The sequence below is a fragment of the Motacilla alba genome, chromosome 8 (genome assembly GCF_015832195.1).
Source record: "Motacilla alba alba isolate MOTALB_02 chromosome 8, Motacilla_alba_V1.0_pri, whole genome shotgun sequence".
Lineage (NCBI taxonomy): Eukaryota > Metazoa > Chordata > Aves > Passeriformes > Motacillidae > Motacilla > Motacilla alba.
Window position 1 is genome coordinate 23,916,388 of NC_052023.1, and position 26,413 is coordinate 23,942,800.

The window sequence follows — 26,413 nt, forward strand, 5'->3', positions numbered from 1 at the left end:
TTGACCAGAATATTTACATTTTATTAAATCTTTACAATCAGCAGTTATAATCAAGTACACAATTATGTACACGGCTTATGTACATTTTAGCCCAGACTTTTACATCACAGTACGTAGTTGCCCTTAGAAATATTGGGTACACTTATCACCAGAGAGTAAAACCCAACAATAGTGTTACAGCACCTGTTATTAGACATCTTCCATAAGAAAATATACGGCTGTAAATTGGTCTGGCTAAAAAAAAAACAAACCAAAAATCTTATAAAATCTGAACATACAATTTTCATTCACAGAATGGTTTGTTTTCTATGTTCTGACTGATGCCTGTTGCATAAGATGTCCTGTTTTTCACCTCTCAACACACACTCATTGGTGCCTACTCAGGGACACTGGCAGGAGGAGGAGAACCAGAGCTGGGCTCATTCTCAAACTTCATTAAGAAACAATAAATGTAAACAATTAAGAAGATTCCTCTAAGATCAAATGAGAAATTAATTGGCTGATCTGAATTACATGGCGTGGAATAAGTGCTAGTTGCAGCTGTGATTCCTGAATTCTTCAGTGTTCAATACCATACAAAGAAATGCACAATGCTATACTCTAAGGGTGATTCCTGATTAATGATGAGCAATATGCAGGGAGCAGACTTCCCAAACATTTGGGAAGAACACTCTCTCCTGTTTCCAAAAGGGTTTTTCTTTTAGATTAATACATTCTTTTTGCTTTTTAAGATGATAGCAACAGAAAACTGAATTCTTTCCAGGATGATATGAACAGGTTAAACTAAAGCCTATGTCCACATAAGGAAATACAAAGTGAAAATAACCTGAATAAAACTGTCCCCCCAATTTAATCCTCTTTCCCAGAAGGTCAACCTTGCCTGATTCAGTTCTGTAAACAAAGCTATGGCTCTCATAATGGTTGCAAAGGTGAAGCAGAACTAAACGAAACAAAAACCACTTCAAAAGGAAGGAGGCAACAGTAATCTGAGGTAGGCCACCACCAAAATGCTGCCCCCTAAATCCATGTGGAGTTCTGGGATCCCTGAAAGGTAATGCCTGCTGCTCTAATAACAGGTGGAGAAAGCAGTTACTAAAAATGAGCTGGTGATGGCAAGGAAAGTTAACCTTTTAATAAAATTTGACATCTACACCTAAATCTGCAAGTAAAAAAAGAAAACCTTTAGCTGCTATTTTGAGATAATAATGACCAGAGGCCTCTAGGATATAAAAATAACTCTGTTTCCACCAAAAGAGCTACCAAAAAGGAAGATGATGTCCATGTCAAAAAGCATGGGAACAAAGATGCTCCTTTTGTGGCACTGAGCACTGACAGATCAACGGAATTCTCCGAGCGAAGACGTTTGATCTGCACCTCACGGTTTGATCCTGCACTTGGCTGTGTCCTGGCACTCCCAGGGCTCCCAGGAACCAAGGACACTTACAAGGCTCCCATGGTCAAATACCTTCTATGAACTCATGTAACAAGACCCATAAATAAAAACAAGCCCAACTGAAAACCCCCAGCTGCTTCAAGTCCAAGCCTCCAGACAGTTACTTGTGCAAAGGAATGACAACTCCATTTAAGAGCTAATTGCTTTCAAAGGACACTTATTCACTATTCCTCCTCAAATTCCCTCCTACCCTGGTGATTTAAAGTTCTGGATGATATTTAGATGGACTGCCATGCTCTCAAAAGGTGCCTGTGCATTCTGAGACTTTTGAAAGCAAGTGTGGCCGAGTACATGGATCCAGCATGCCTGGGATTGCTCTGCTCACTGTACAGAGTATAAATACAGAGTATGGCTGTGCTAATTAACAGTTGCATATTCAGCACGTTTAATTTCACCAGCTAAATCAAAGGTGCAGTCCAGAGTGGGGCTTCCTGTTTATTTACTCCATTGCAATGATGAACATAAACCTGCATTCTTAGCCTGGTGCAGCATATAGGCAGTGTTCGTTTCATCTTTCATATAAAACCATTTTTTGAACCACAAGTCACTAAAAGCAGTTTCTATAAATCAAGTTAATTAGTTTTTGGCAGTTTCTTTGGACACAGTCAAAATGCCTCTACGTTGTTTAAACTTCCCCATTTTAACTTAAATACAATGTGGATAACAAATTTGGACTCCCACTCACCTGTAACAAACTCCAGAGCATGGGATAACACCCCTGGACTCTGAACTATGGACCCAACAGCCAGAATTGTAGCTCTTCCTCACTGGCCCTGGCCTCCCTGCCTCAAACACCACATACACAAGTTGTATATAAAAAGAACAATGAAGTCAAGCTGTTGGAAGTCAAACTTGTAGAAAAAGGTTTTGTTACAGCTGATGGAGCTGTGTCCTTTCTGAGACTGTTTCAGATTTTGGGGCAGACTGGAGTTCTTCCATCTGGGAGGCCGAGGGAAACACCTGGGACTCAACACCTGCCTTGCCTGCTTCCCCTCAGCCTCCAGCAGGACCTTCCCACACCTTTTCCTGGTGGCCCCACGGCTGGCCCAGCCTCCCTGACAGGACCTGCTCCCACTCTGCCTTTGGTTGGTACAATCCCTCCAGCTGGAAGCAGAGCAGGAGGGGAACTCCCAGGTCCCCTCGTGGTTCCTTGTGGTAAGGGGTGCAAGGAGTGATGAGCAGCACTGTGATATGTCGGACAAAACCAGACTGCTTCCAGCTGTGCAAACACCTGGAAACAATTCCCCTGCTGCTGTAAGGAAGGCTTTCAGCTGGGGAGGGGTGGGTGCCCCATCAAGAACCATTCCATGGTCTGTCACCCCACCCTGCTCACTGCTTCCCAGAGCCCCAGGAGTCCCCTCAGAGCCCGGAAGGCATGAGTCAGGCTCCTCCCTACCTGGAGCACAGCACCAGCCACGGGGCCACCCAACTGCTTTGATTGCACGTTCCCATTTTTAAACAGGAAAAATTAAAACATACAAAGAGCCTGTGCTGGAATTCTGTGTTGTTTTCCAGGTGACACCTGGTTGCTCATCCCAATACTGAATATGTTTTCTTGGATATCAGGGCCTCACTTCTACCCAAAGAGGTCTCCATTTGTTTATTAACAAATAAGTTATTATTACAAGTCATAGCTCATCCTTTTCCATCATTTCAAACGCTTCTATATCTTCATTCCAGTCTGCTAATATGGATTCCATAGGCTGGACTTTACTATCCCAGTGAGCTTTGGAACTGGCCTCTGTCTGGGTGTTTTGTTCCTGAGGCTGGCTGTCCCCTGGTGTGCATGCTGGCTCTGGAGCACTTTCCTCTGCGGGTCCAGAGGCGTGGGGATCCTCATCTGCCATGGGAACACTGGCACTGGCTGTGCTGGCAGGAGACAAAGGATCAGGGTCACCAACAGCAGAGCTCTCTTCTCCTCCTTCGGGCTCCTCACTGACTGCTCCAGCATCCTGAGGTTCTGAAGGAGCTTCCTCGGAATTTGGTTTGTGTGAATCACTTTCAGATGATTTCTGGTCCATATTCTCCATTTCCAAGTCTTTGAAAGGGAAGAAAAAAAGAAAAAAAAAGTTAAAACAACCGTAGGAATGCAACATTTTATTATGTATTCCAAAATCAAGGTCACTTCCCTTGGCCTTATTTCTTCAAGGAAGAGCAGATTTTCCAGTGATATGAAAATTTAATGGTACTGAGGGATATATTTTACAGAGGGATAGGAGTGAAGCCTTTAAAACACATTTTAAATGAGGGCAAACAATACATTAAGGCTCATTTTGGTTCCTCAAACTTCAGGAGTGACTTATGGGTCAGTGCCAGTTACCCTCCTTCAGCCTTAAGCAAACATCCACTGTGTGCATTGAACTTTAATGCTGGATTTTAAAGCACTCCCAGATCCACCAGGATCCCACATCTGAGCACTTGGGAGTTGGACAGAGTTTCCTAAGTTTACTGAACTGTGCACTTGAGAGAGCCAAAGGCAGAGCCTCCCCACTCAAAGCAAGTAACACACGTCTCCCACGTCCCAGCCTAGCTCCCAACAACTGCCCAATTTAGTCATGCACATTTCTCTGGGTTTGATGTTTATGGCTATAAGCAGGACACTGATATTTCAGGTTTTTTAGGGAATTTAACTGCACATGCCACTGTTGACATGGGATACTTACTGCTATCAATAATGTAGTTTGGAATCATTTTACCTTTAAAGATTGTTGCTGGGATTCCAAACGGAAGCACAAGGAGGGGGAAGAAGCAGATATGGATTACAAACTCTCCAAGGCAGAGCTAGCCTGTATTTAGCATTTTGTCAGAGCACTTAGCACAGTTATAAACAGGAGGGATTTGTAAGTTAGGAAGAAACAAGACAAGATTTTGGCATGTCCCCTTTGCCAATAGGCTGATTTTCTAGATACTTGTTCTTACCTACTCTGCTTGGACACAGCAGTGCTAACGAGGAAGGCTTACAAGAGGAAAGTCTGGAATTTTCTGCTGCATTCAAACATTTTGACTGGGAATGTATTAGCTTGCAATTTTCTTGCATTATACAAGAACACCCACGAAACATCTGAGGTCAGCAGCCTTATTTCTCATGTTAACCACTTCTCCTGAGACAGGCAAAGTATTTCTAGCACTTGTCTCTCTCCTTTTGGGTCCCAGGAATGTCACGGGGGATCTTACTGAGGGAGAGATGCTCACAATGTAGGGCACTGGAAACACGCTGTTCCTGATGCTACTTCAAAGCAGCTGGTGACAAAAAGGGTTCAAAAGGAATCCAAAAGGCTGGATTTTCTCATAAGCCAAAGTGACATTTAGGAACAGCATTTCTGGATGTTATGGGGGGGAGTGGGTATCAATGACATCTCTCAGAAAATGGCTTGCTTAATAAAAAACTAATTCCAGTGTCAAACGGAAAACCACGGCACCTCTGGGCTGCAGTGCAAATCCTTCCTGTCCATTTTCCACTGTGCCACAGCACAGATGGGAGCTAGATTTACATAAATCACCTCAAACCTTACCTCTGTCTTTTGCTTTATCAGAAAGGAGCACCTCCACAGCCTCATACTCCCGGATGGCATCCAGGATGATGTTCCCTTCCTTGTTGAAGAGGAAGAGCATGGGAATGGTGATGTCATCTGTGTTCTTGCCATCCCCAGCCATTTGGAAGAGAGGAGCTGTGTCACTGCTGCTGCCCTCGTTGTCATCTAGGCAGAGCACACCAAAGGAAGGGCAAACTTCCTGTCAGATCAGCTGAACATGGAACAGCCTCCCCTGCCCAGTCACTTCACAGCAAACCCCAGCCTGGTGTGTTTTTCTCCACTTTTCATTTCTATCCCCGTTATTCCTCAGCAGTTAGTACTGACAACACACTGCAGTCCTTAAAGTAACAACTTTTAGTCTGCAAAAACACTGACAACCCCTCATCCCAATGTGTGTCTGCACAGAACCAGACAAACCCCAAACATTTCTTCATCTTCTGAAAGCACACTTGCTGTGCTTCTCAGCTTAAAGCTTGTCAGCTTCCCTGTATCTTCAAATCTTTAAAATTAGGTTACATTTACACAAATTAAGAACTTGGAATTGTATTTACCAATGACAATGCCTCCTATTGCTCCAGCTTTCTGAATGTTTCGTGCCTTTTCAGCAAACATGCACTGGCCTCTCTGCATCAAAGCAATTTTCTCTTTCACTGCCTCAGGATTAGTGATCTCTGAGCATCCATTATATGGCTTAATGGTTGCAACGAATCCTCTTGTCTGTTTGGAAAAAAGCAAAAATAAAGAGAGAATTAGAGCACTATGGTCATGCTTGGGACAGGTTCCCAAGTATTTTTGTTCCTTCAGTCATTCTACTGCATTTAGTGTTGTCTTGTGGCAGTGCAGACAATCTGTGCCCTGAAACTGGAGCTCCAGAAGCAAAGAATGACTGAATGAAAACCTAATTCTCATAATCAGTGTGGTTTGTCTACACCTGGGAAGTGCTGTCTCTGGAAATTTTTCTCCTGTGAACTGCTAGTCTGGAACTCCTCTTTGGGGCTGCAACATGGGTTTTCCTAATGCTTCTCATAGGGACCCCTGCCTCTGTGGATTGCCCTCTTCCATCTACACAGAGCCTTCTAGAAAAGCTCTCCTTAGAACAACTTGCTCTAACTCTACAAAGCTGCTGTCAGCTCCTGGCTGACATGGGAGGGAAACTTCCCCTAAATCACCATCTCCTCAGCTGTGCACTGCAGACTGGATAAGCTTGCTTTGCAACTCATGCTGTGCATGTGTTTTAAATCCTAAACCATGGCTGATGACTCAGGAGCAGAGCACAGACAGATAAGCCACTCACCCCACTACTGTAACTGCTGTCATTGTCACCACTGGGCCCTGTCATTTTAACCACTGTAATTAACTGATCACCTGGAGGATCAGCTGGATGCCCTCAAACAACAGCAGTACTGTAAAGCTGAGGCTTGTGCAACAGGGAAAGGAACAGACACACCCACATCTCACATACCCCTGCTTTGTGTTTGGACAAGTCCATCCCAAACTGTGCTGGCCCAGCAGTCAAGACTACCCTGCCAAAGAAGGGATGGGAAACAATCTGAACAGCACGAGGAGGGAGCTGCTGCTCCTTCTGCTGCTGGCTGGAGAGCTCAATCATTTCCTGCATGAACCGTAAGCCATCCTCTGCATCCAGGGAACTTGCTGCCTGCAGAGAAAATAATCAATAAACAGTTTTATCTTAAATGTCTGAGGAATTTGGGGGAAAAGAAACTCAAGTTGTGTTTGCTTGGACCACTGCTACAAAGACTTTAACACACAGGGTGGATGCTCACTTCCACTTAAGGATCATTTGACAAAAGGTTTAGCACCTGCACCACCCAGGAAATTGAAAATACACAAATATATAGACCTCATAGAGAGATGAAGTATCTCACACTGAAAACAGTGTTTTCAACCAAGATGCTGTTGGCTACATCACTTCAACCTGATCAGCCTCAACCTAATTTAGTGGAAGATTAGTTAAAAGTGTTGCTGAGGCAAAATATTAACAAGCATCAGCCTGCTAAATATAGCTACAATATTCAGCTCATGTGCCTCTTTCCACAGGGTGGCTGTCCCTCCTGAAGCTCCAGGTGTCAAGTATCATTGCTAGGAGGACTTTGCTGAGAGCTACGAAAAAGAAAATCCTGCCAGGTCATCTTACTTGCACTGCGTGCTGCACTAGTTGTACTCGTCCATCTTTCAGATGGATCAAACTGACTCCCATCTTCTTCAGGATCTCCAGGTGCTCAGGATTACTGGCCATGAAGTCTCTGGCTCTCAACGGTGGTTTTGGTCCACTTCCCAAACTCTCTTCTCTGCCAAAAGACAGCACAGATCAAAGCTTTAAAAATCAGATTATCCTCGAAAGAGAACTCCAGTGTTATCCCCGCCCTCACAAGATTGGAATTCTTGGTACGTTGAGTGCAAGCTTCAGTGGAATGCAACTTCTCAATCAAGTTTATCTTTTTTATAAAGTTGTCTATATAAGCAATAATTTTATAGTGCAAAATCTCCCTCCCAAGTATTGATAACAAAACTGCCATATACTCTCTCTCATTTGTAAATAGTCTGCATTATTGCAAAACTGACCAAACCCAGTTTGCCCCTACAGTTTCAACTCAGTTTTATTCATGAAATACAATATAAGAAGAGGCGGTCAGGAGGACAAACTTCCTCAGCCTTAACACTGCCCTAAATTCCTCAAAACAGGTGCAGTTATGTGTGGCAGCATAACTTCCTTACTACAAAGAAGACTATCAGAATTGTTCAGGAGACTGCAGAAATTAGTTTACAAATCAGAGAGGCACACTTTCTGCAGTACTCCAAGTGGGAGCAGCAGGCAAGGTATGCAGCTCATTCAGCTCCTTTTGCTTTGAAAGACCTGCTAATTCCACCTGGAAACAAACTAAGTTTTACTGAGGATGCAAGAGAAATACAAAGGGATTTTTCCTGTGACCAGGAATCATCCCTTTGGCCCATCCCAAAAGGACTGCCAGCTCCAGCACACCTCATGCCTCTCCTTCCCTGCAGAGCAGAGCCTGTTCCACTCAGTCCTGTGCTAACAAAGAGAGGAACCATCCATCTTACGCTCTGGAAATGCCCCGGGGACAGCTCTTATCCACCACGTTCTTCAGAGGCTCGCGGATGCTTTGGGCAAACATGGGGTCATTCGGGAAGAGGATTTGGGTGTTCGGACAGGTCCAGTCAAAGTTGCTGTCATCCAGCTCTGTGTACTCTGTGCTCTAAAATCAAAGATAAAGAGTAAAAAAAAAAAAACAAAACAGGTTATGTTTTTACATAAAGAACATCAACAGATAATCCTAACTTAAATAATCTGTGTTCTGGGGACGTGTGGCAGCTGAGTGCGATAGGGGGGAGCCAGTGCACTGCAACCCTTGGACAGATAAATAAAACACTCATTCTAATTTGTAATTTATTAAATTTTTATACAGTTTCTAGATTTTTTTTTCCAGAAACAGCTAATCCTCTGCTGCTAGACAGTACTTCTCAAGCCTGCTCATGACAAAGCCAATGCCCTGTATTTTACGTGCTGGACAAGTAAAGGGAGTAGTTCTGGTTACACCTGATATTGTCTTTACACTGAGTGACCAGCTGCAGGCTTTAGGTCATTCTCACTAAAAATGTCACATCTTTTCATGTGAACAAAAGATTACCCTCCTCAGGAACCACACAGACTTGCAAGTCTGGATGAGCAAGGATGAATCTCTATATAATTCAAACAATTGCTATTTTCAGGAAAGATGGCAGAGTGAACATCTGCACAAATTGCTGGTTTGTAACACGTGAAACCATGTGGAACATGCCTGGTGGTTTGGAGCCACATTTAGCATGTCCTTAGCTTAGCAAATAACTGGCTAGAGATAACTGGCAAGCTCATTTCATAACCCATAAAAATTAATGTAGTATTTGTCTACCTAAAAAGACTCACCCCTCCTGTTTGCAACATACTGGCCAATGAAAAATCAAGTATTTCAAGGCTCCTTAAAACCCAAGACTTAAAGGGCTGTTACTAAAACATGACCTTGTTTATGAGAGCAAATACAAACAGGATGTTGGGTTGATAGTACCAAGTATCTCTCTCACAGTTTGTTTTAACAGCACTGTATTTATGTTAAAAATCATTTACACATTCCATCTGTTCAGATAAAATTCCATAAAAAAGGAACACTTGACGTCACGGCCTTTCAGCCACCTGATACCATTTTCAATGGGTTTTGCTTACTTGGATTATGCCCATTTGCAGCTTTGACTCAAAGAGCTTAAAAAGCTGCATTTGAGCAATTTATTCTATCCTCTCTATTGGCTCTTCATTAACATTTGCAGTTCTCAATAGAACAAACCAAGTTAGACCAGCACTTAGAACAGCACCAGCTGTGGGAACCCTGCCTGTCTCAAAGGTAAAAAATTCTTATATTGGGAACAAAAGTTACATAAAATGCTCCTTCAGACCCTTCAGAAAACTTCTTGCTTAGTTCAGAAAACAGCCTGCTTCCAAAACTCAAAGAGAAAAGATAAACTCTCAGGGAAGGAACATTTCAGAGAGGGTGTAGGATTTCCACCCTGAAGGAACACTTAACACCAAAACCATGACCCATTAAAGCACAACCAGTGTTTGACATTGAGATGAAATAACTAAAAATTTGTCACTGCTTAATGCTAAAGTCCATCAAACAGGGTGCTTTTTCCAGGATACATGGCTTGACACACAATATAAGCCTTTTCCTCTGATCCAGGCATTATTCTAAAACTCTTAGAAAGTGTTAAAAATAGAGGCACAAATAAGGGAATTTGTATCCTTGACGTCTCAGACATCATTTTCTTTTTCTCTTCTTCCTTTTTCTTAATGCCTTACAGACAAGTCACCTTGTTGACCACAAAATCAAAAAAAAAAGCGAGGATTTATGATGCTTCATGGCACAGCTGTATCACTCCAGGTTATTTTGGAAGGTTAAGTAATTTATAAACCCACAACTGTTCTCGTATTTATGCAATAGGTGCCTACTGCATGGACTAAAGTGATTAAACATCCCTAATCTGTGTGCAGCTGTGTCTTGTCATATTAACTCCACAGCTGTCTCAAAAAACCTCTCAACATTTGTTCACAAGAATGAACAAGAAAAGCTTAGGTTTTAGAAAAAATAACAGCAAATGAAGATGGGGATAAAATATCCTACTGTATGATCTTCCAACTTATATATATTATCTTCCAATTTCTATTTTATAGAAGTGGAGAATGATTATCTTTTAAAATCTTGCTAATAATTCCTATCTTTTATCTCAAGGTTCAGCAGTGCAGAATCCAGACATTATTCCTACTCTTGTGACTGCCCTGTTAATATGAAATAGTGCCTATTAAACAACGTGTTCAAACTGGTGCACCTCCTCAAACTATGATCTTTCCTGATTTTATTACCATTTCCCCTCAAAAAAAGGAAGTGTATCACTGAAACTGATCACAGAAACTGATTTAGACTGGAGCTGTTACATACTGTATTTTTTTTAGAGATGGTTTGGTTTGTAGTAGAGAGCCAGAGTGGCAACAGATGAGCTTCTGTAGTGAAGATATAATCTTCAATGTCAAAAATCATGTCCTCCTTATCAGCAAACAGCAGGTACAGATATTTAAACATCTCAGCCAGGAAGAACGAGTCCATCCTGTGGAGAAAAAGGGGATGTCCTTTACAGAGATCTCATTTCTAGAACATCAGTAAAATAAATATTCCTAGTTCTCCATCTCTGAAGACTTCATGACAGTTACTGCTGGACATAATTCCATTAGCATTCCTTCTGCTTGGAAGAAGCTGTGTTTGGAGGGAAATGATTCAGCACATTCAGTATAAAAGAGCATTACAGAAAAAAAAAAATAAACCTCCTGACAAACTTAGAGATTTGAAGTATATTTAGCTTGAATGTAATTCATCTATTGCTCTCAGACAAATGAAAGGTTATTAAACTGAAAATATTCTTCTAGAGCACCCTGTAACCCTACAGAAACAGTGCACACATTGTTTCAATGCATTTACAGTTCAACACAACTACTAACAGGTAATTTAAAGCTTGGTTATCAGACTGAAGACAGACAGCTCCTCAAATCTTAATTAACTCAATTATACAGGGCAATTTGATTTTTTCTGTGGTTTTATATTTTAAAAAGTAATTGTACAAACTTCACCTGTCTTCATGACTTCCTGTACGAACATCCTTCATTGCAGCAAACCCACAGGGAACTCTGGCATACTTGTTCAAGTTTTCAATGAGGGTTTTTCCTACTTCTAGGTAGTAAGGGTCTCCTGTAGCCTATGAAATAAAACAAAAAAAAAAAAAACAAAACATTACATCTTGTTTATATCCTAAGCTGGTTCCAGTGGATAAGCTGGAGATATGCTACTCAATTCTGTATTGAAATAAAACAGCAACAAAACTCTAGGTGCAAGAAAAAGTGCTCCAAGGTCAGAGGAGTGGATGTGACTGTACCTTATATAAGAAGTAGGTGCTTTCAGCAAATTCAGGCCTCAGAGGATGCTGAGCCCAGTGAACTCTGAAGTCTGTTGTGAATGCCTGAAGATGAAAAAAAAAAACAGACAAAAATAAAATAAGTGCAGGAATGCAAAGCAAACACAGGTTTATCTGAATTCTATGTTAACTGTATAACCAGCCTAGCTCTGATAAACACCATTTTTGCTAACATACCTACCACCTGACACCTCCAGTGCAGTCAAGTGTCACTGCACACTGACAGATGGTTAAGCAGCTGTTTCTAAATTAATATCACAGGCTAGAAGCCACATATCTAAAAATTTCCAAGTCTATCTATTCACTCTAATGTGCACTGGGAAAAAGCCACTTCTGTCATATATTCACTACTATTTCATACTAAGGTTGAAACCAAGTCTTTGCTTAGGGGATGGTCTGTTGGCTTAAATACAGCTACCTGACCTTTTAAAGTTTCCTTCATAAGTACAAAACACAAACCCCCCCCCCCCCCCCAAAAAAAACCCATAAAGAGCCAAATTACACCATTTTAAAAGCCCTCAAAAATTAATTCCAGTGCTTAGCATTCTTTGCTCTCAATAACCACACTAGGTGAATGTGATGTTAATTAAAATGTTCTCTCACAGAAATAAGCTTACACTAGAGGAAAGTCAGAATTAAACCCGGAGTCAGAAGCTTTCAAATATAATCTGAGTCATCACAGATTAAAGACATACACTTCAGCAGGTAAACAAGCTTTTCTGTGCACAATGGACTTGCTCAAAGACTTGCAGCATCTGCAGTAAGTTTGTGTGCTGACTTTCAAAGACATTATACAAAATTTCAGAACATCCTCTCAACTGTCAGACACGCAGAACTGCAAATCACGTAAGAATGCTCTGGAAATGGAAACGGAAGTGGAAATGAAGCTCTGATTTTAATAACATATATACCTGCTGGTTTTTCAAATGGGCATCTGCAACTGCTCAAACTGATGTAAGAATCAGTTTACACAATCAAAAATACAAATTTTTGATTTACAAAATCAAAAAACTACTACCTTACCTCTGGAAGAAAGTTATGCTTTTTTATAACCTGATACAGCATCTCATGTGTTTCAATAGCAGGTCTAATATCACCCTTCAACACCTAAAATTAAATCATAAAAGTAACACTAATTCACCAAGCATAGGAATAATACTCAAGGTTAAAAACACTCGTGGGGTGTTCATGTAAAGCTACAGAGCAATCACTACATATTGCAATTATTAATCCCTATCAGTGTAAGTCACAGCTACTCCTTAAGAGTTTTTTAAGCAAAATCCGTGAACCCATTAAAATTATTGCCTATGTAGAACAAAGACCTCTGACATTTACAGAGAACTGGGGTGAAAATGTCATTTAGTTTATCTGAAAGATGTCAATGGGACACAAAGAAGAACACCAGTTGCTAGTAAAAAGGCAGCTAACTGGAGTATTTTCATGACTAGGAGTGAAGGAAGCAAATTACAGGAACACACTTGTCCTGATCCTCAACACAGCCAGAAAAGCACATTCATTGCATCATGGCATTGAAGTGACTGGAAGACTAAGTACAGAAATTATGGAATCAGAATGGTTTGGGTTGGAAGGGACCTTAAAGCCCATCCAATGCCACCCCCTGCCATGGGCAGAAACACTTTCCACTATCCCAGGTTGCTCCAAGCCCTGTCCAGCCTTGCCTTGGACACTTCCACGGATGTTCCCTCAGTATTTCTGAAAATCAAATTACTACACTTGACTTGAAAATCACATATCCAACCCAGTTAATAATGCCTTTGTTATTAAAACCATCTCTAGATGGGTTTTACACCTTACCTGCAATCCAGGGAAGAAAGCAAGCAGAGAATCCATCCAGGTCCGAGCATTTAGCATTGGTTTGTGAATGTGCACATCAAGGAGAAGAGGTGGCTGGCTGATGTATCTCATTATGGCATCATAGTGCTGCCAAACATCAGGAAAAGCAGGAGTTTGTGTACCAATTATTTCCCCAAAAGAGAGACAGATCACCAGACTGGCATTGTATTTGAATGGAAAAGGCAGTACTACATTCCCAATCATTACTACATTTGGCAGTGCATCTAATCTCTAGTTTTGCAAACTAAAACCAAGTGTAGTAAATACTGAAAAACTCCACATTATTACACTTGCAAAGCTTACCACATTTCCAAGGAATACACATACATAAAAGTATTTCCAGCAGCCATGTGATAAAGCAGGAATATCACAGTTAAGGCACATTTGTTTTGGCTGAATTTTAAAGCACACTCTAAGGAAAGCTGAAATTGCTTTCTCTGAACAACAGAATTCCAAAGCATATGGATCTCAAGAGGAAAAGGAGGTTAAAAAACCCACGCAAAACAGCTAGACTGGATGGCTCAGAAGAACTTCTAAACTCACTAGGTCACTTGTCACATTGCTGACTTCCAATCCTATGGTTTGTTTTCAGAAGGTGCAATCCTGAGCACATGAGCCAAACTGACAGGAAACACTTAACAGATCTAGCTCAAGGAAAATGTAACACTGGGGGCTGCTCCTTAGGACCATGAAATCATCCTTACACCTGAAGTATTACAACTTTAACTATGGAATTATTCCACTTCTAATAAAAAAAATCATTATTAAATCATTTTATGATCTAAGATGTTTTTAATGGATATTGCTATTTTCAAAAAAATGCTTTTATAAAATAATCATGATGCTGACCAAGTTGCTCAGTAATATATGAATTTAAAAAAATCTAAGCATGGTTTTCAGCTTGTATACTTAAATGTATCCTGGGCCTGAAAATCTGCAGTGCAAAGCAAGATCCACACTTAAATTTTTTTGTTGCTCCAGGATAGAATGAAATTGTACAATGGCTTGGAAGAAGAGGGCCTTACATTCTTTTCCAGAAACATTTGCAGTATTGGTCTGGAAATACAGCTTCTCCCATGCTGGGAATATGGATAAAGGTTCTGATTTTTACTGGATGGGGTTAAAATAACTGCTCAGGTGACAGCTAATCACCCAAGATTAGCAAAAACCCTCAGTAAAAAGAGCTGGCACTAAACACAGCAGAAGTCACAGAAATTCTGCTAAAGATCCCTTCTCAGGCTAACAGCTGACAACACAATTACTCTGAAATTTGTAATACAGAAGGCACAAACCTGAGCAAGGTGTTAACTTACCGTGTTAAATCTTTCCAGGAAACTGTCATCTCCCAGCAAGACATAGGCTTTTAATAAATATTCATAGTATGAATCTATTCCTGCTCCAACTCCACTATCTAGGAACAGGTGAAAATAAAAAGGTGGGTTTACTTTATGTAGCAATATGGTTATTTTCCACATTTTCCCACTTTTTGATTTTAAAGGCTCTTCCAGTGAAAGGAAAAGCCTCCTTTCACTGGAATTAAGGCACAGATGGAAGCAGAGGCACAATACTGTGTGCCTATGCCAAAGGCTTTGCACTACCAGTGCACATCATAATATGGACAGACATGCATTGAAGACACTTATTTCACGGGACATCACTTCTCCCATCCTATTTATATTTTCCCCATGTATTTATAGCAAAGTCTCTGAAAATTCATCCCAAGGCATTTCCCTCTTGGCATTAAAGAGGATCAGGGAACACTTTGCCATGAATAAAACCACTTTCTCTACCAGAGAGGGCTCTGCTGTCTCAGAGCAGAGCCAGGCTTTGGGGCAGCAGGTTTCTGCACTGCCTATGCCATTAACATCTCCCAGCAGCCCAGGTAAGCATGCTGGGGGTGGGTGAGATCCCCCTGGCTGTGGCTCAGCCCCACCTTTGCGGACCCAGTCTCCAGTGTGGATGTTTATGGTGACCCCCACTAAGTTGCTGCTGCGCTGCCTCTTCTCCCAGATAAAATCCAGCGCCTTCCGGGCATATTCCTGCAACAACAACAACAGGGAATTAGGCAAACACAGACACTCAGCTCTCTGATTCTTCTGGCTATTTCAATACAGATGCTAGGAAAGGAATAGGATGTTTCATATCTAACAATTTCAGAACTCCTTCTGATCTTCAGAATATTTATTTTGTTTACTTCTGTATTACTCTAACTATTTTCAACCAAATTTGTTTCCTGTGATTTAAAAAATGATTTAAAGAAATCAAACCTTAGAAGAAAGCCCACATACACTACTAATCTCAACATATACAGATGTTTTTGTGCAGCACAGCTAAGACGTGCATTTAATGAGCTCAGAATTGTTTTTCCAAAATTACAAAATGTAAACACTGATGCTACACAAATGCTAAAGACCTACAGCAAAAAATAAGATATTGTGGAAAGCAAACCTCAAATATAGATGTTCCTGTGAATCTGCTTAAAGCTGCAAACTCAAGGATCAAGGTACCAGCACAAGCTGTACAGGTATCAGTTTCTGTTCCTGTTCGTGCTTCTGGATGTCTTACACCAAATTTTAAGTTAACCTAGAGAAAAATAGAGATTAACACATTTATTTTTCCTAGTTGAAAGAATTTACATTCCTATAGTCGTATAGCAAGTATATAATCTATGCTCTTTCTAAAACCAAGAAAAAACAGATCCCTTTGGTTTTCCTCTGCCAACTTAGACATGAACAGAGAACTATCCACAAATACTCAAAATCTCAACCCTCCCCAACAAGAACCTGTTGCCTGGTTCTCTTATTCTTTGAATAAGAGAATACACTCTAAAAATCTAATCTGAGCAATTTTTTTTAGCAACAAATAAGAAACTCAGAACATCACAAGTGCTCCTGGAAATTCAATTTTGTAAATATCTCACCACTCCAGGCTCTTAGAGAACCCGCAATTTATCAGCTTTTGATTTTCTGGCCACTTAATAAACACAGAAATTAGTTTGGAAACAGATATAAAATCAAAACAACAGAAGTCATGATGACAGCTATAATCTTGCATTACAGAAACAGAACTTACTCTTGGGTAAGGGAGACCACTAGTGGTGTTAAAAGCAGGTAAAAGCTTGTAGCCCAGTTCCTTTGCCATGTGCAGGAGTTCACCACTGTACCACTGCATATATTCACCTTTTTCCTTCAGCATAATTGCCACTGAGTGCCCGCCTAGGAGACCTCTAAACACAAGAGAAATTATCCACATCTCAAAAGGTATGTTCACCTCAACAGCAAGGACAATTCTTTACAACTTAGATGACGTGTACATAACTGTGACCCTAGTTTTTAGACTGCTGATTCAATTCCCATTATAATCAAGGTTAGCTATCAGTATTTAGGAAGCAACTCTTCTTGTTTATCATTGGAATCATAGATTCATCAATATCAGACAGGAATAGCAACCAAGACCTCCAAAATGGCACATAATAACTTAAAATTACATGCTCTGATCCTGCATTGAGCCCCAGAGGTCCCTTCCAAGCTGAAACAATCCATGTCCCCAGGTATCAAAATGTGGTAAATCAAGTACTGAACAGAGCCATTTGCAAGGCTGTTTCTCTAAAGCAAACCCCTGCTCCCTCAGCATGCACACGGGGTTCTTAATCAGCAAAGCTGTGCCTGCAGCAGTGACATGGGGCAGCTTGATCCAGTACCACTGCAGCAAGTCCTGCCTTGCATTTTAAAACCACTCTCGGGCAAACTGACAAAGGCACGACTATTTCAAACAGGTGGAAGAGCACAGAAAGGTGTCTTAAAGACACTGCCTAAAATCCACATTTTTAGGAGTTTTGAAAACAAAAGTTACTCACCCAAGGACTCTTATGTTGGTTTCAAAGACAGACACAACTATGTCATTATCTAAATTAACATCCTTTATTACTTTTTTTACAGCCTCTTCAAACTCTTTGGTTTTATTTAACACCTGGAATACAACAGTGAGCAGGTGTTCAGTTCCAGTATAGCTAATGCAGTCACAGTGTATTTTGCATACAGGATATTTCAGTGCATACAAAGTTACCCAAGAAATATGAACATACAATTTAAACCAGAAATACATCAGTAGTTATTCAGAGGTGCCCACCCCTAACTGGAGCCCCTTGCTTTAGACTATGAGGCAAAGCAAACCCTTTTGTGTTAAGTTAGACCCAAAAAAAAAAAAAGCAATACGAAAAAGTATCAATGAAATGTGAAGGAACTGCTGTAGTTATCACAACCGACTCCAAACTCCATCCTCACAGCACTTCAGAGTTCCCACAAGCAACAATCACTTCAAACAGAGCCAGAGATCAACAGTCATGAAAAAGAAATCTAAAAATAAGTCTGAGCATCAGAAGACAATCTCTTTGTTTCATCAAAGCTTATCAACAGATTAAGCTTACCACAAGAGTGTCCAAGGTATCAATTAAGGTCAGTGAAAACCTACAAAAGAAAATTAAAACCAGATTTACTATAGCTCTGTATGTGAAGGAATTAAGTGATTTTTAATAATAACTGATACCAAGGAAGAAACTAAATTCTCACAGACCACCAGCTGCAAAACAATCAGTTGTACTCAACATGTTTAATATCAAAACCTCTTTCTAAATTTCTCCCCTTTGCCAGTGACCAGAATAGGAGCTGACAAAGAAGCTATGATTACAGATACATTTATTTACTGCAAAGCTTTCTAACTTCTGGTAAGCAAATTTCATTTTTATTTCTTGTCTCCAATCAAATCTATTAAGAAACCCAGCACAAAAGTTTAAGTTGTTTTCCAGCCTCTGTTTCACTTGTTTTTTCAATAAAAAAGGAAAAATGTTGAGATCAAAAGCCATTCCAAGCTAAATTTCTCATGCCAGAAACTGTTCCAACACTAGCAAGTGGTAGGCTTAAAATAAAGAACTACTTTATTTATTCTAAAATAAAGAACTATTTTAGCAGTGTCCAAGGCCAGGCTGGACAGGGCTTGGAGCAGCCTGGGCTAGTGGAAGGTGTCCCTGCCCATGGCACTGGATGGGCTTTAAGGGCTCTTCCAACCCAAACCAGGTTAGGATTCTGTGATTATTCCATGAAAAGACAGCATCAAGTCAGCTCCACAGTGTCTGAAACAAGAACATCCTAACAAGGATCAGAGGTTTTCTCCAGGGCTGTTCCAGTGCATCCCAAGCTGAGAGGACCTTTCCCCCACCCTAGGAATTATAATTGTATCTTAAATATGTCTCATTCCAACAACTGCTCCTATGCTGAGACACACCCACAACACAGAATAGAATTTACAGAACATGATGGTGTCAAAACTGAACACTTGGAACAGTTAAAACTGCCTACTGAGGAGCACACACCAAGGATTTCAATAAGGGCCCAATGTCTGAAAACTTGCAGGTAATATTTGACAACCAAAATTCAAATTAAGTGTTCCTATACGATAATTCTCTTTAATTTGTAAAGATATAAGGGCATTCTGTAAGTGCTGTTTTACAGGAGATAGATTACTAATGACTGTGCACAACTGCCTAACAAATCCACAACTTTTTCTGTACAAGAGGAGGGAAATGATGCATTTCACATCTATATGGAAGGCTCCTAAATTCTCCAGGGAAACAGAACTGACCCAGCAGCCTCACCCTGTCATGCTGTGATTGCAAAGACTGGCAGAGAACACAACTGATGAGGCAGCTGGCATGGAAAAGGATTAGATAAGAAATCTGCTACATAATAATGTAACTAATAAAAGGTACAGAATAACAATATATACATACAGAAAAACAATAAATACATACAATAATTTAATGCATCTAAGGGTAGATGATAGAGGGGAAGGTATTTTTACTCAAATGGGCTGGAAGGTATTTTCACTCAAATGCTAGTATGTTACTTTTAGAAAAGATCATTAAAAAGAATGGATTAAAAATACATTTTCTTGACACATTTCATCTGCTGTATCTTTGGATACCTCCAGGGCAGCAGGGTTATATGGAAGTCTCTAGACATTTGTACACAACAAAACATAGCCAAAATAACATGCTCAATATCCTAAAGACAATTAGAAGCAGTATTTAAGAGAAGGATTTCAGCTTTGATTAACACTATTGTGCTTAGAGACATTAAAACAGTGATGTTTAAAAAATCAGCTATTTGTTATTAAAGAATTTGATCCATGAACTGCACATATTCAACTGTATCAATTACAAATGCATTTAGAGTAGGTCAATTTTGTCTTTGACTATTCCATTTAACATGGAAAAAAACAGTCCTTAAATCTACCTTTTGCTAGCCAAAGTATCAGTATTTTGTAATATCAGCTCCCTTGAAAGAAAGAAAAAAAATATTTCCATGTCTGAAATAATGTTTTATACTTCAGAGCAAAGGCCTCAGGCTATCATACACATGATAATAATTTGATTGCTTGTTTTCAGAAAACTTTCTACTTAAAAAAAGCACTTTAAATATCACTAATTAGGTCAGCATCATGGATAAGAGTTTATTTTTCCGTTCAGCTGATCATTAACCCTTATAACCTGTACTACTAATACCAAAAATGTCAGCCCACATTTGGAAGGTTTTCCTATGGAAAATACTTGGGAGAACGGTTAAAAAAAATTATCTTTGGATCTCATTCACTGGGCAATTCTCTTCTTCTAATTAAGGTACAATTTTACATGAGTTAACTTCATAATACTAAAAACACTTCTTACAAGGGTAAGTTAACTTCATAATAATAACAACACTTCTTACAAGTGTAAGTTTCTGGCCATATCAACTGAACAAACAAGTTTTATGGGCTGCCAATTGTACTTCTATTCCTAGATGTTTACAGTGACCATTTCAGACACTAACTTTCCCAAGGCATCATCCACATCCCCTCGACTTGGCTCCTGACCCCGCACTCGTCCACGACAAGTTAAAGGCATGAGTTCATCAGCTGGATACGCATGCTCCTGTTGGGAACAAAACAGGGGAATCAGTTACAGTGCTCACAGCCACCCTTGGGAGCCTGTCAAAGGAATCCTCATCATGCTGTTCTTCAGAAAACCTGCATGGCCATCATGGAGCCCAGCAGGTGGGAAGGGACCTCCAGAGTTCATCTTGTCCAAGCCCTCTGCTGGAGCAGGGCCACCCAGGCCCAGCTGCCCATTACCATGTCCAGGTAACTCCTGAGCATCTCCAAGGAGAGAGACTCCATGGCCTCTCTGGGCACCCTGTCAACTCCACCTGGTCAACTCCACAGAGAAAAAGTGTTTCCTCCTGTTCAGAGGGAACCTCCCGTGGTTCAGTTTATGCCCACTTCCTCTGAGCACTCCTGAGAAGAGCCTGGCTCTGTCTTCTTGACAGCCTCCCTTGTTAAATTCCTTGGAGCCCTCCCTTCTCCAGGCTGAACAGCCCCAGCTCTCTCCCTTGTTAAATGCCCTGGAGCCCTCCCTTCTCCAGGCTGAACAGCCCCAGCTCTCTCCCTTGTTAAACGCCCTGGAGCTTTCCCTTCTCCAGGCTGAACAGCCCCAGCTCTCTCCCTTGTTAAACGCCCTGGAGCTTTCCCTTCTCCAGGCTGAACAGCCCCAGCTCTCTCCCTTGTTAAATTCCTTGGAGCCCTCCCTTCTCCAGGCTGAACAGCCCCAGTTCTCTCCCTTGTTAAATGCCCTGGAGCTCTCCCTTCTCCAGGCTGAACAGCCCCAGCTTTCTCCCTTGTTAAATGCCCTGGAGCTTTCCCTTCTCCAGGCTGAACAGCCCCAGCTTTCTCCCTTGTTAAATGCCCTGGAGCTTTCCCTTCTCCAGGCTGAACAGCCCCAGCTCTCTCCCTTGTTAAATTCCTTGGAGCCCTCCCTTCTCCAGGCCGAACAGCCCCAGCTCCTCAGCCTCTCTCTTTACAGGGAAGATGCTCCAGCCTCTCCATCACCTTGATGGCCCTTCACTGGACTCTGCACAATGAACTCACCTGGCTGAGGGTGACAGTCAGTGACAGGTAAGAGAACTCAGAAGTTCAAACAAAACACTGATGAATTACTACATAAGACATAAAAGATAACATTCACCAAAAAAAAAAAAACAACCCTAACAAGACTGAGCCTTTTACAAATATAAGACTGACACCAATGACAATGAATCTTAAATATATCTAATTCAAATGAACATGAAATTGCCTCCTTTAGAAACTGAACACAAGTGGTTTGGGATAGAGCTTTTCTCTTGATTTCAGCAGGAAACTGGCTGCTGTACTGAGGTCTCCAGTTTGACTTCTAGTGGAGAACTAACATGTGGCAGGATAAAAAACTTCAATTGCTGCACTGAAACTGCAAGTAAACACATTCAAAATCTTTCCAAATATATGGTATAAAAATAATCTGTATTCAAGCATGAAATAAAAATAAAAAAGGAACATTCCTCTATAAATAAACAGCTCTTACAGCAACTCCTTTTGAAACTGATGGTTTGTTTCCCTGTATACCACCCTCCTGAGTGTATTGGTCTTTGCTCAAGTCTTTGTTCTCCTCAAGTTTAACTACAAAAGGCAGAATCTAGATCATTTTAATACACCTTAGATGTTTCTGAATATCTCTGCAAAGTATTCAGAAAAACAGATTAAAGAAGTACACAACAAAAGCAATGTCAAAACCGAGATCTCTGGCTTAAATTTTGGATAAGAGAAGTGATAAAAAATCTGGAAAAATAAACTTTTAGCTTTACAAATAAAGAACTTGAAGCATTTTAAAAAATAAAAGTTCACTTATTCTCTGCCTACAACAGAGAATAAGCAGCTATTGGATTGAGTTATTTCCCAACTTGTCACTGGCCTCAAGTGACTGACATTTTCACATGTTCTGACAGCTAAGAAGAAAAATATCCCCATTATTACAAATGTTGCTGAAGGACTGAAAAAAAGCAGCTTTTTCTCTAAGCTTCTGTTAACAACTTAAAAAAAGAAAAAAAAAAAAAAGGCAAGGGAATTTCCCTTGCAATCAAACAGGAATTTTCAGTCTTCTAAATACGCATGTCTAAAATATGTATTAATAGAAACAGAAAATCAAAACTTTTCAGCTGGCTGTTTCAAAAACACCTGCAAAAACACTTCATTCTCCTGTTGTCAGAATCAAGTCTGATATTCTAATCTTTTCTTCAACTTTAAACAAGCAAGTCACATTTCTCTGTTTGTTTAGTGCTCCAGCATACGTGGCAAATAAATATCCTTTTGGCTTCGAAGTTTCCAGGATAGCTGAAGTTTTCTCTTTCCTTCAAACAGAATTTTCTTGCTTCAGATGTGGCAAGACCCCTACCAGCTGCCAATTTATCACACAATGAACAGTAGAAGCACAGATCCTTGTAATATTTTGTCCAATTTTGCCAAACACTTAAGTTTTCCATTGAGGAAATCCAAGCCAAGCGTTTTTCATGGAACCAGATTACAAAAATTACGACCAAAAAGCCTTGATGTTTAACTGTTAAAGGTTTCAAAAGTACAGAGCTTAAGTTAAAAGGAGAAACTGCACCCCTTTGAAAATCCTCTTGGCTCGGCTTTCTGTCCACTCCTCAGTCCTGTATCTCTCCCATGCTGTATAAAGTTTTAACTCCTGAGATTTTAAGTTTGAATTACACATTAAAGTTTAAACTATAACACGGAACATGTGGCAAGATGCTGCAAGCAAACAGCAGTTTGTGCTGCAGGAACTGATGCAACTTGAGAGGGGTTTCTGCAACAGCCACCAAGGATGTGCAAGAATGTCCATATAAAGTCAGTAAGAATTAATATTTTGTATTTATCTTAGTCACATCCACACTTTCTCCTCAGAAGTGTGTAACTTATAGAATATTTGAAAGTAATTTTTACTTTAGGAAGCCTCCTCCAAGTAACCATTTATTGTTAAGCTTTTGTAAACAGAGCCAGACCAGGGTGTGTGGAATGGCTGAGAGATCCAGAACAGGAGGACACCTGCACCGGAATCACAAGTCAGAGCAAAAGAAACCACAGCCAGCATGGCCCATGGTCATATGACAGTCACACCCTGGGCACAGCCTGGAATGAATGCCTGGATATGGCACCAGATTCCCTTTCTCTTCTGCAAACAGTTCGTAGAAGAACACCCAAAGTGCATCTGACATGGCTTACCACTGAAGAAATATTAAATGTCATTTTTACCTACAAAATAAGTAAGATCAATTTGTGTTCTCCAGAATCTAATGCCTACAGACAGCACTTGCAAACTTCCTTTTCCTAAAGTTTCAAACCAAATCCTTTACTGTTGATAGCCTGACATGAGATGAACTGGTTTGGGAAAGGTCAGGCATGGATTAGGAGAGTTACCACAAGCAATTCTCAGTTACCACTCTAAAAGCCATCACAACCCTCCTGAAAGTAACACTTGTGGTCTTTTTAAAGGCTTTATAGGTGCTGTTATTTATTTCAGTTCTGTTTTCACCCCTCCTTCCCAGATATTTCTATAGAAGGTCATGTACTGTAGGCTGATTTCTGCCCTAGGTCAGCAACAACTGACAACAACCTCTGAAAAACACCAAGCAAGTATTTGACTTACCATGTAATTGCTATATGCATGATCAAACATCTCAAGCACTTGATTTCTAAAAAAGAAAAAAGAAAAAGCATTAGTGGTCTGTCTCCCAATGGCCCTTAACACACCATCATACATGTATCACACTTTAATATCTGAATATCTTTAATATCATGCACAGGTCCTCTACTAACATATTCTACTCAAGTAAATGAAATACAGAATAATAATTTTTCTTGATTCAGCTATTCTTGTCCACTCCAGAAAGGAAAGACTCTCTCTTCACCTAACATGAAATTATTTGGGGATCTCTTGGCAAGCAGATACTAAAGAAAACCCTTACATTTGTTTCATATGTTTGAAAGGACAGGGATGCTTCTTACACATAAAACCTCACAAAAAACCACATTGTTTTTATAAGACACAGCACTACTTCTGATCATTCCTAACTGTTTCACTAAGGAACCCTGCAGGGAAAAAAGGATGCTAATTTCTACCATCAACATAATTCACAATCTCTGCTGATAAGACAGAACATAAAGGAGCCAGGAACACCACAATTATATTGTAAATATCCAATTTAGTACAATGACTTGGAAATTCAAGAAGTAGTTTTAACTCATCAAGTGCATTAAGGCATCAAAAGGGCAGAGGATGGTGCTTTTCCCAGGTGCCTCTCAGGTTGCAGCACAAAAAAAACCCACCCCAGATAAACACACAGAGCTGCTGGGTGATGCAGCACACAGACAATTGCTTAAAACTCACATTTACAGGCAAACACAAACCACAGCAGGACATGGCCTGCACATGCCTGGGGCATCAGATGATACTTCAAGCGCAATGCAAACATTTTAAAACAAACTGGGGAATGAAATTTCAACTCCTTGTGTAGCCTCGTGAAGAAAACATATAAAAGACGGCACACACAAATTATCCTGAGAACCCATGACAGAAAACCCCAGTAATTGTAAACACTGGAGTTAAATATCAACTTATACCTGACAGCTGGACTTGATGATCTTGGGAGGCCTCTTCCAACCTTAACAACTCTGTGATTAACAACTGTGAGAGAATGCACACTGCTTCTCCAGCAGACTTTTTGCATTATTGTTCTGAACAACTGACCACTGGATGGGAAGAGGAAGATGAAACTGCCCCCAGAAACATACTAACACAAAATATTCTTGATTGCAAATTTGTTTTAAAAAGTTCCCACTCCATGCAGGGAAATGTATTTCCATTTATGTTGTAATATTTACCCTTCAATTAAAAACTACGATAAAAGAATCAGCCTCTCACACGGAGGTGCACGGGGAGCAGAGCAGTTTAGCTCACACACAGGAACTCGGCAGAACACACGTAAACATTTACCTTTTTATGACTCCCGCACTCTCACAGAGGCACGGCCACAATTAAACCAACCGAGCGGGGATTCACACTCACCTTTGCTCACTTTCCCCCCACAGCCCCTTTTCAGCAAGCCCCGGCTGAAACCTCCAAGGCGAGCTCCAAGCTCTCACAGCACACGCCTTGATCCCACACCGGCGCAGGGGCCGCGTGTGCCCCGCAGCCGGGTGAGCTGGCCCGAAACACCGCCAGGGTCCGGCACACGCAGCCGGGTGAGCTGGCCCGAAACACCGCCAGGGTCCGGCACACGCAGCCCCGGCTCGGCAACGATGCCACGCGGCCCCTGGAGTGCTCGGGGACAGACAGACGGACGGACGGACGGACAGGGGACGCCGTCCCGACGCTCTGCGCCCGCAGCCGCCCAGCCCAGCCCCGGGAGCAGCGCACGCCCCTGCCCGGCACGGTGGGGCCCGGCCCGCCGTCCGTTCCTCCCTCCCTCCGTCCCTGCGCTCACCCCAGCCGGCGCTTCTCCTCCCTGCTCATGGCCCCGGCGCCCGGGGCGGCCGCCAGCACGGAGGAGGCGGAGAGCAGGCCAAGGGCCAGGAGCTTCCATGGCCTCCTCCAGCGGGGCCCCCGCTCCCCGGCGCGGCAGCCCGGAGCTCCGCTGAGGGCCATGGCGGCCGGCCGGGTGCCCGCTAGTCCCGCTGCGGGCCCATCGCCGCTCCCGGGGCAGGAAGGGCCCGGCCCGGCCCCTCCGCGCGCGCCCGCGGGGGCGTAGCCAAGGAAACGGCCTCGCGCCGCCGCCGCTTCCGGCACCGCCCCCCCGGAGCGCGCGCCGCCGGGCCAATGGGGGAGCGCGGCGCGGTTGTGGGGGGGAGCGTCACGTGAGCCGGCAGGGAACGCGTAACGCGAGGGTCGACGTGGACAAAGGGCGGGGAACCACAGCTCCCGGCGTGCCCCGCGCCCCGCCCCGCCCCGCCCGCCGCGCTCCCACAGGCGCTGCCCAGAGCGGCTCCGGACGAGCTCCAAACGCGGAGCAGCTCATGGTGGGCAGGGACGTAATTACAGCCCCGTCCAGTCTGGCCCTGCACGCTCCCACGGATAGGGCAGCCACGGCTTCTCTGGGCCCCCTGTGATGGGGCCTCACCGCCGTCACGGCGAAGAACTTCCTCCTAT

At 41.9% G+C, this 26,413-nt stretch overlaps 1 protein-coding gene across 3 annotated transcripts; it reads right to left on the bottom strand.

The window, feature by feature from the left end:
• EDEM3 (ER degradation enhancing alpha-mannosidase like protein 3) lies at window positions 1–26,036 on the bottom strand. 3 transcript variants are annotated; one of them, XM_038145053.1, is made up of 21 exons: window positions 25,752–26,036; window positions 23,915–23,960; window positions 20,232–20,332; window positions 17,795–17,834; window positions 17,225–17,337; window positions 16,441–16,594; window positions 15,817–15,951; window positions 15,302–15,407; window positions 14,682–14,779; window positions 13,330–13,455; window positions 12,538–12,621; window positions 11,476–11,559; window positions 11,174–11,298; window positions 10,491–10,656; window positions 8,068–8,222; window positions 7,142–7,295; window positions 6,449–6,643; window positions 5,538–5,703; window positions 4,966–5,151; window positions 4,150–4,164; window positions 1–3,491 (listed from the first exon to the last, which is right to left on the bottom strand). In XM_038145053.1, exons 1-21 carry the CDS (start codon window positions 25,910–25,912, stop codon window positions 3,082–3,084), a joined length of 2,820 nt encoding a protein of 939 aa, XP_038000981.1. In that variant the 5' UTR covers window positions 25,913–26,036; the 3' UTR covers window positions 1–3,081. The 3 variants fall into 3 exon arrangements, with proteins under 3 accessions (XP_038000981.1, XP_038000980.1, XP_038000982.1); XM_038145052.1 differs by having other exon boundaries at window positions 4,117–4,164; XM_038145054.1 differs by lacking the exon at window positions 4,150–4,164 and having other exon boundaries at window positions 25,752–26,035.
• Window positions 26,037–26,413: the final 377 nt, after the last annotated feature.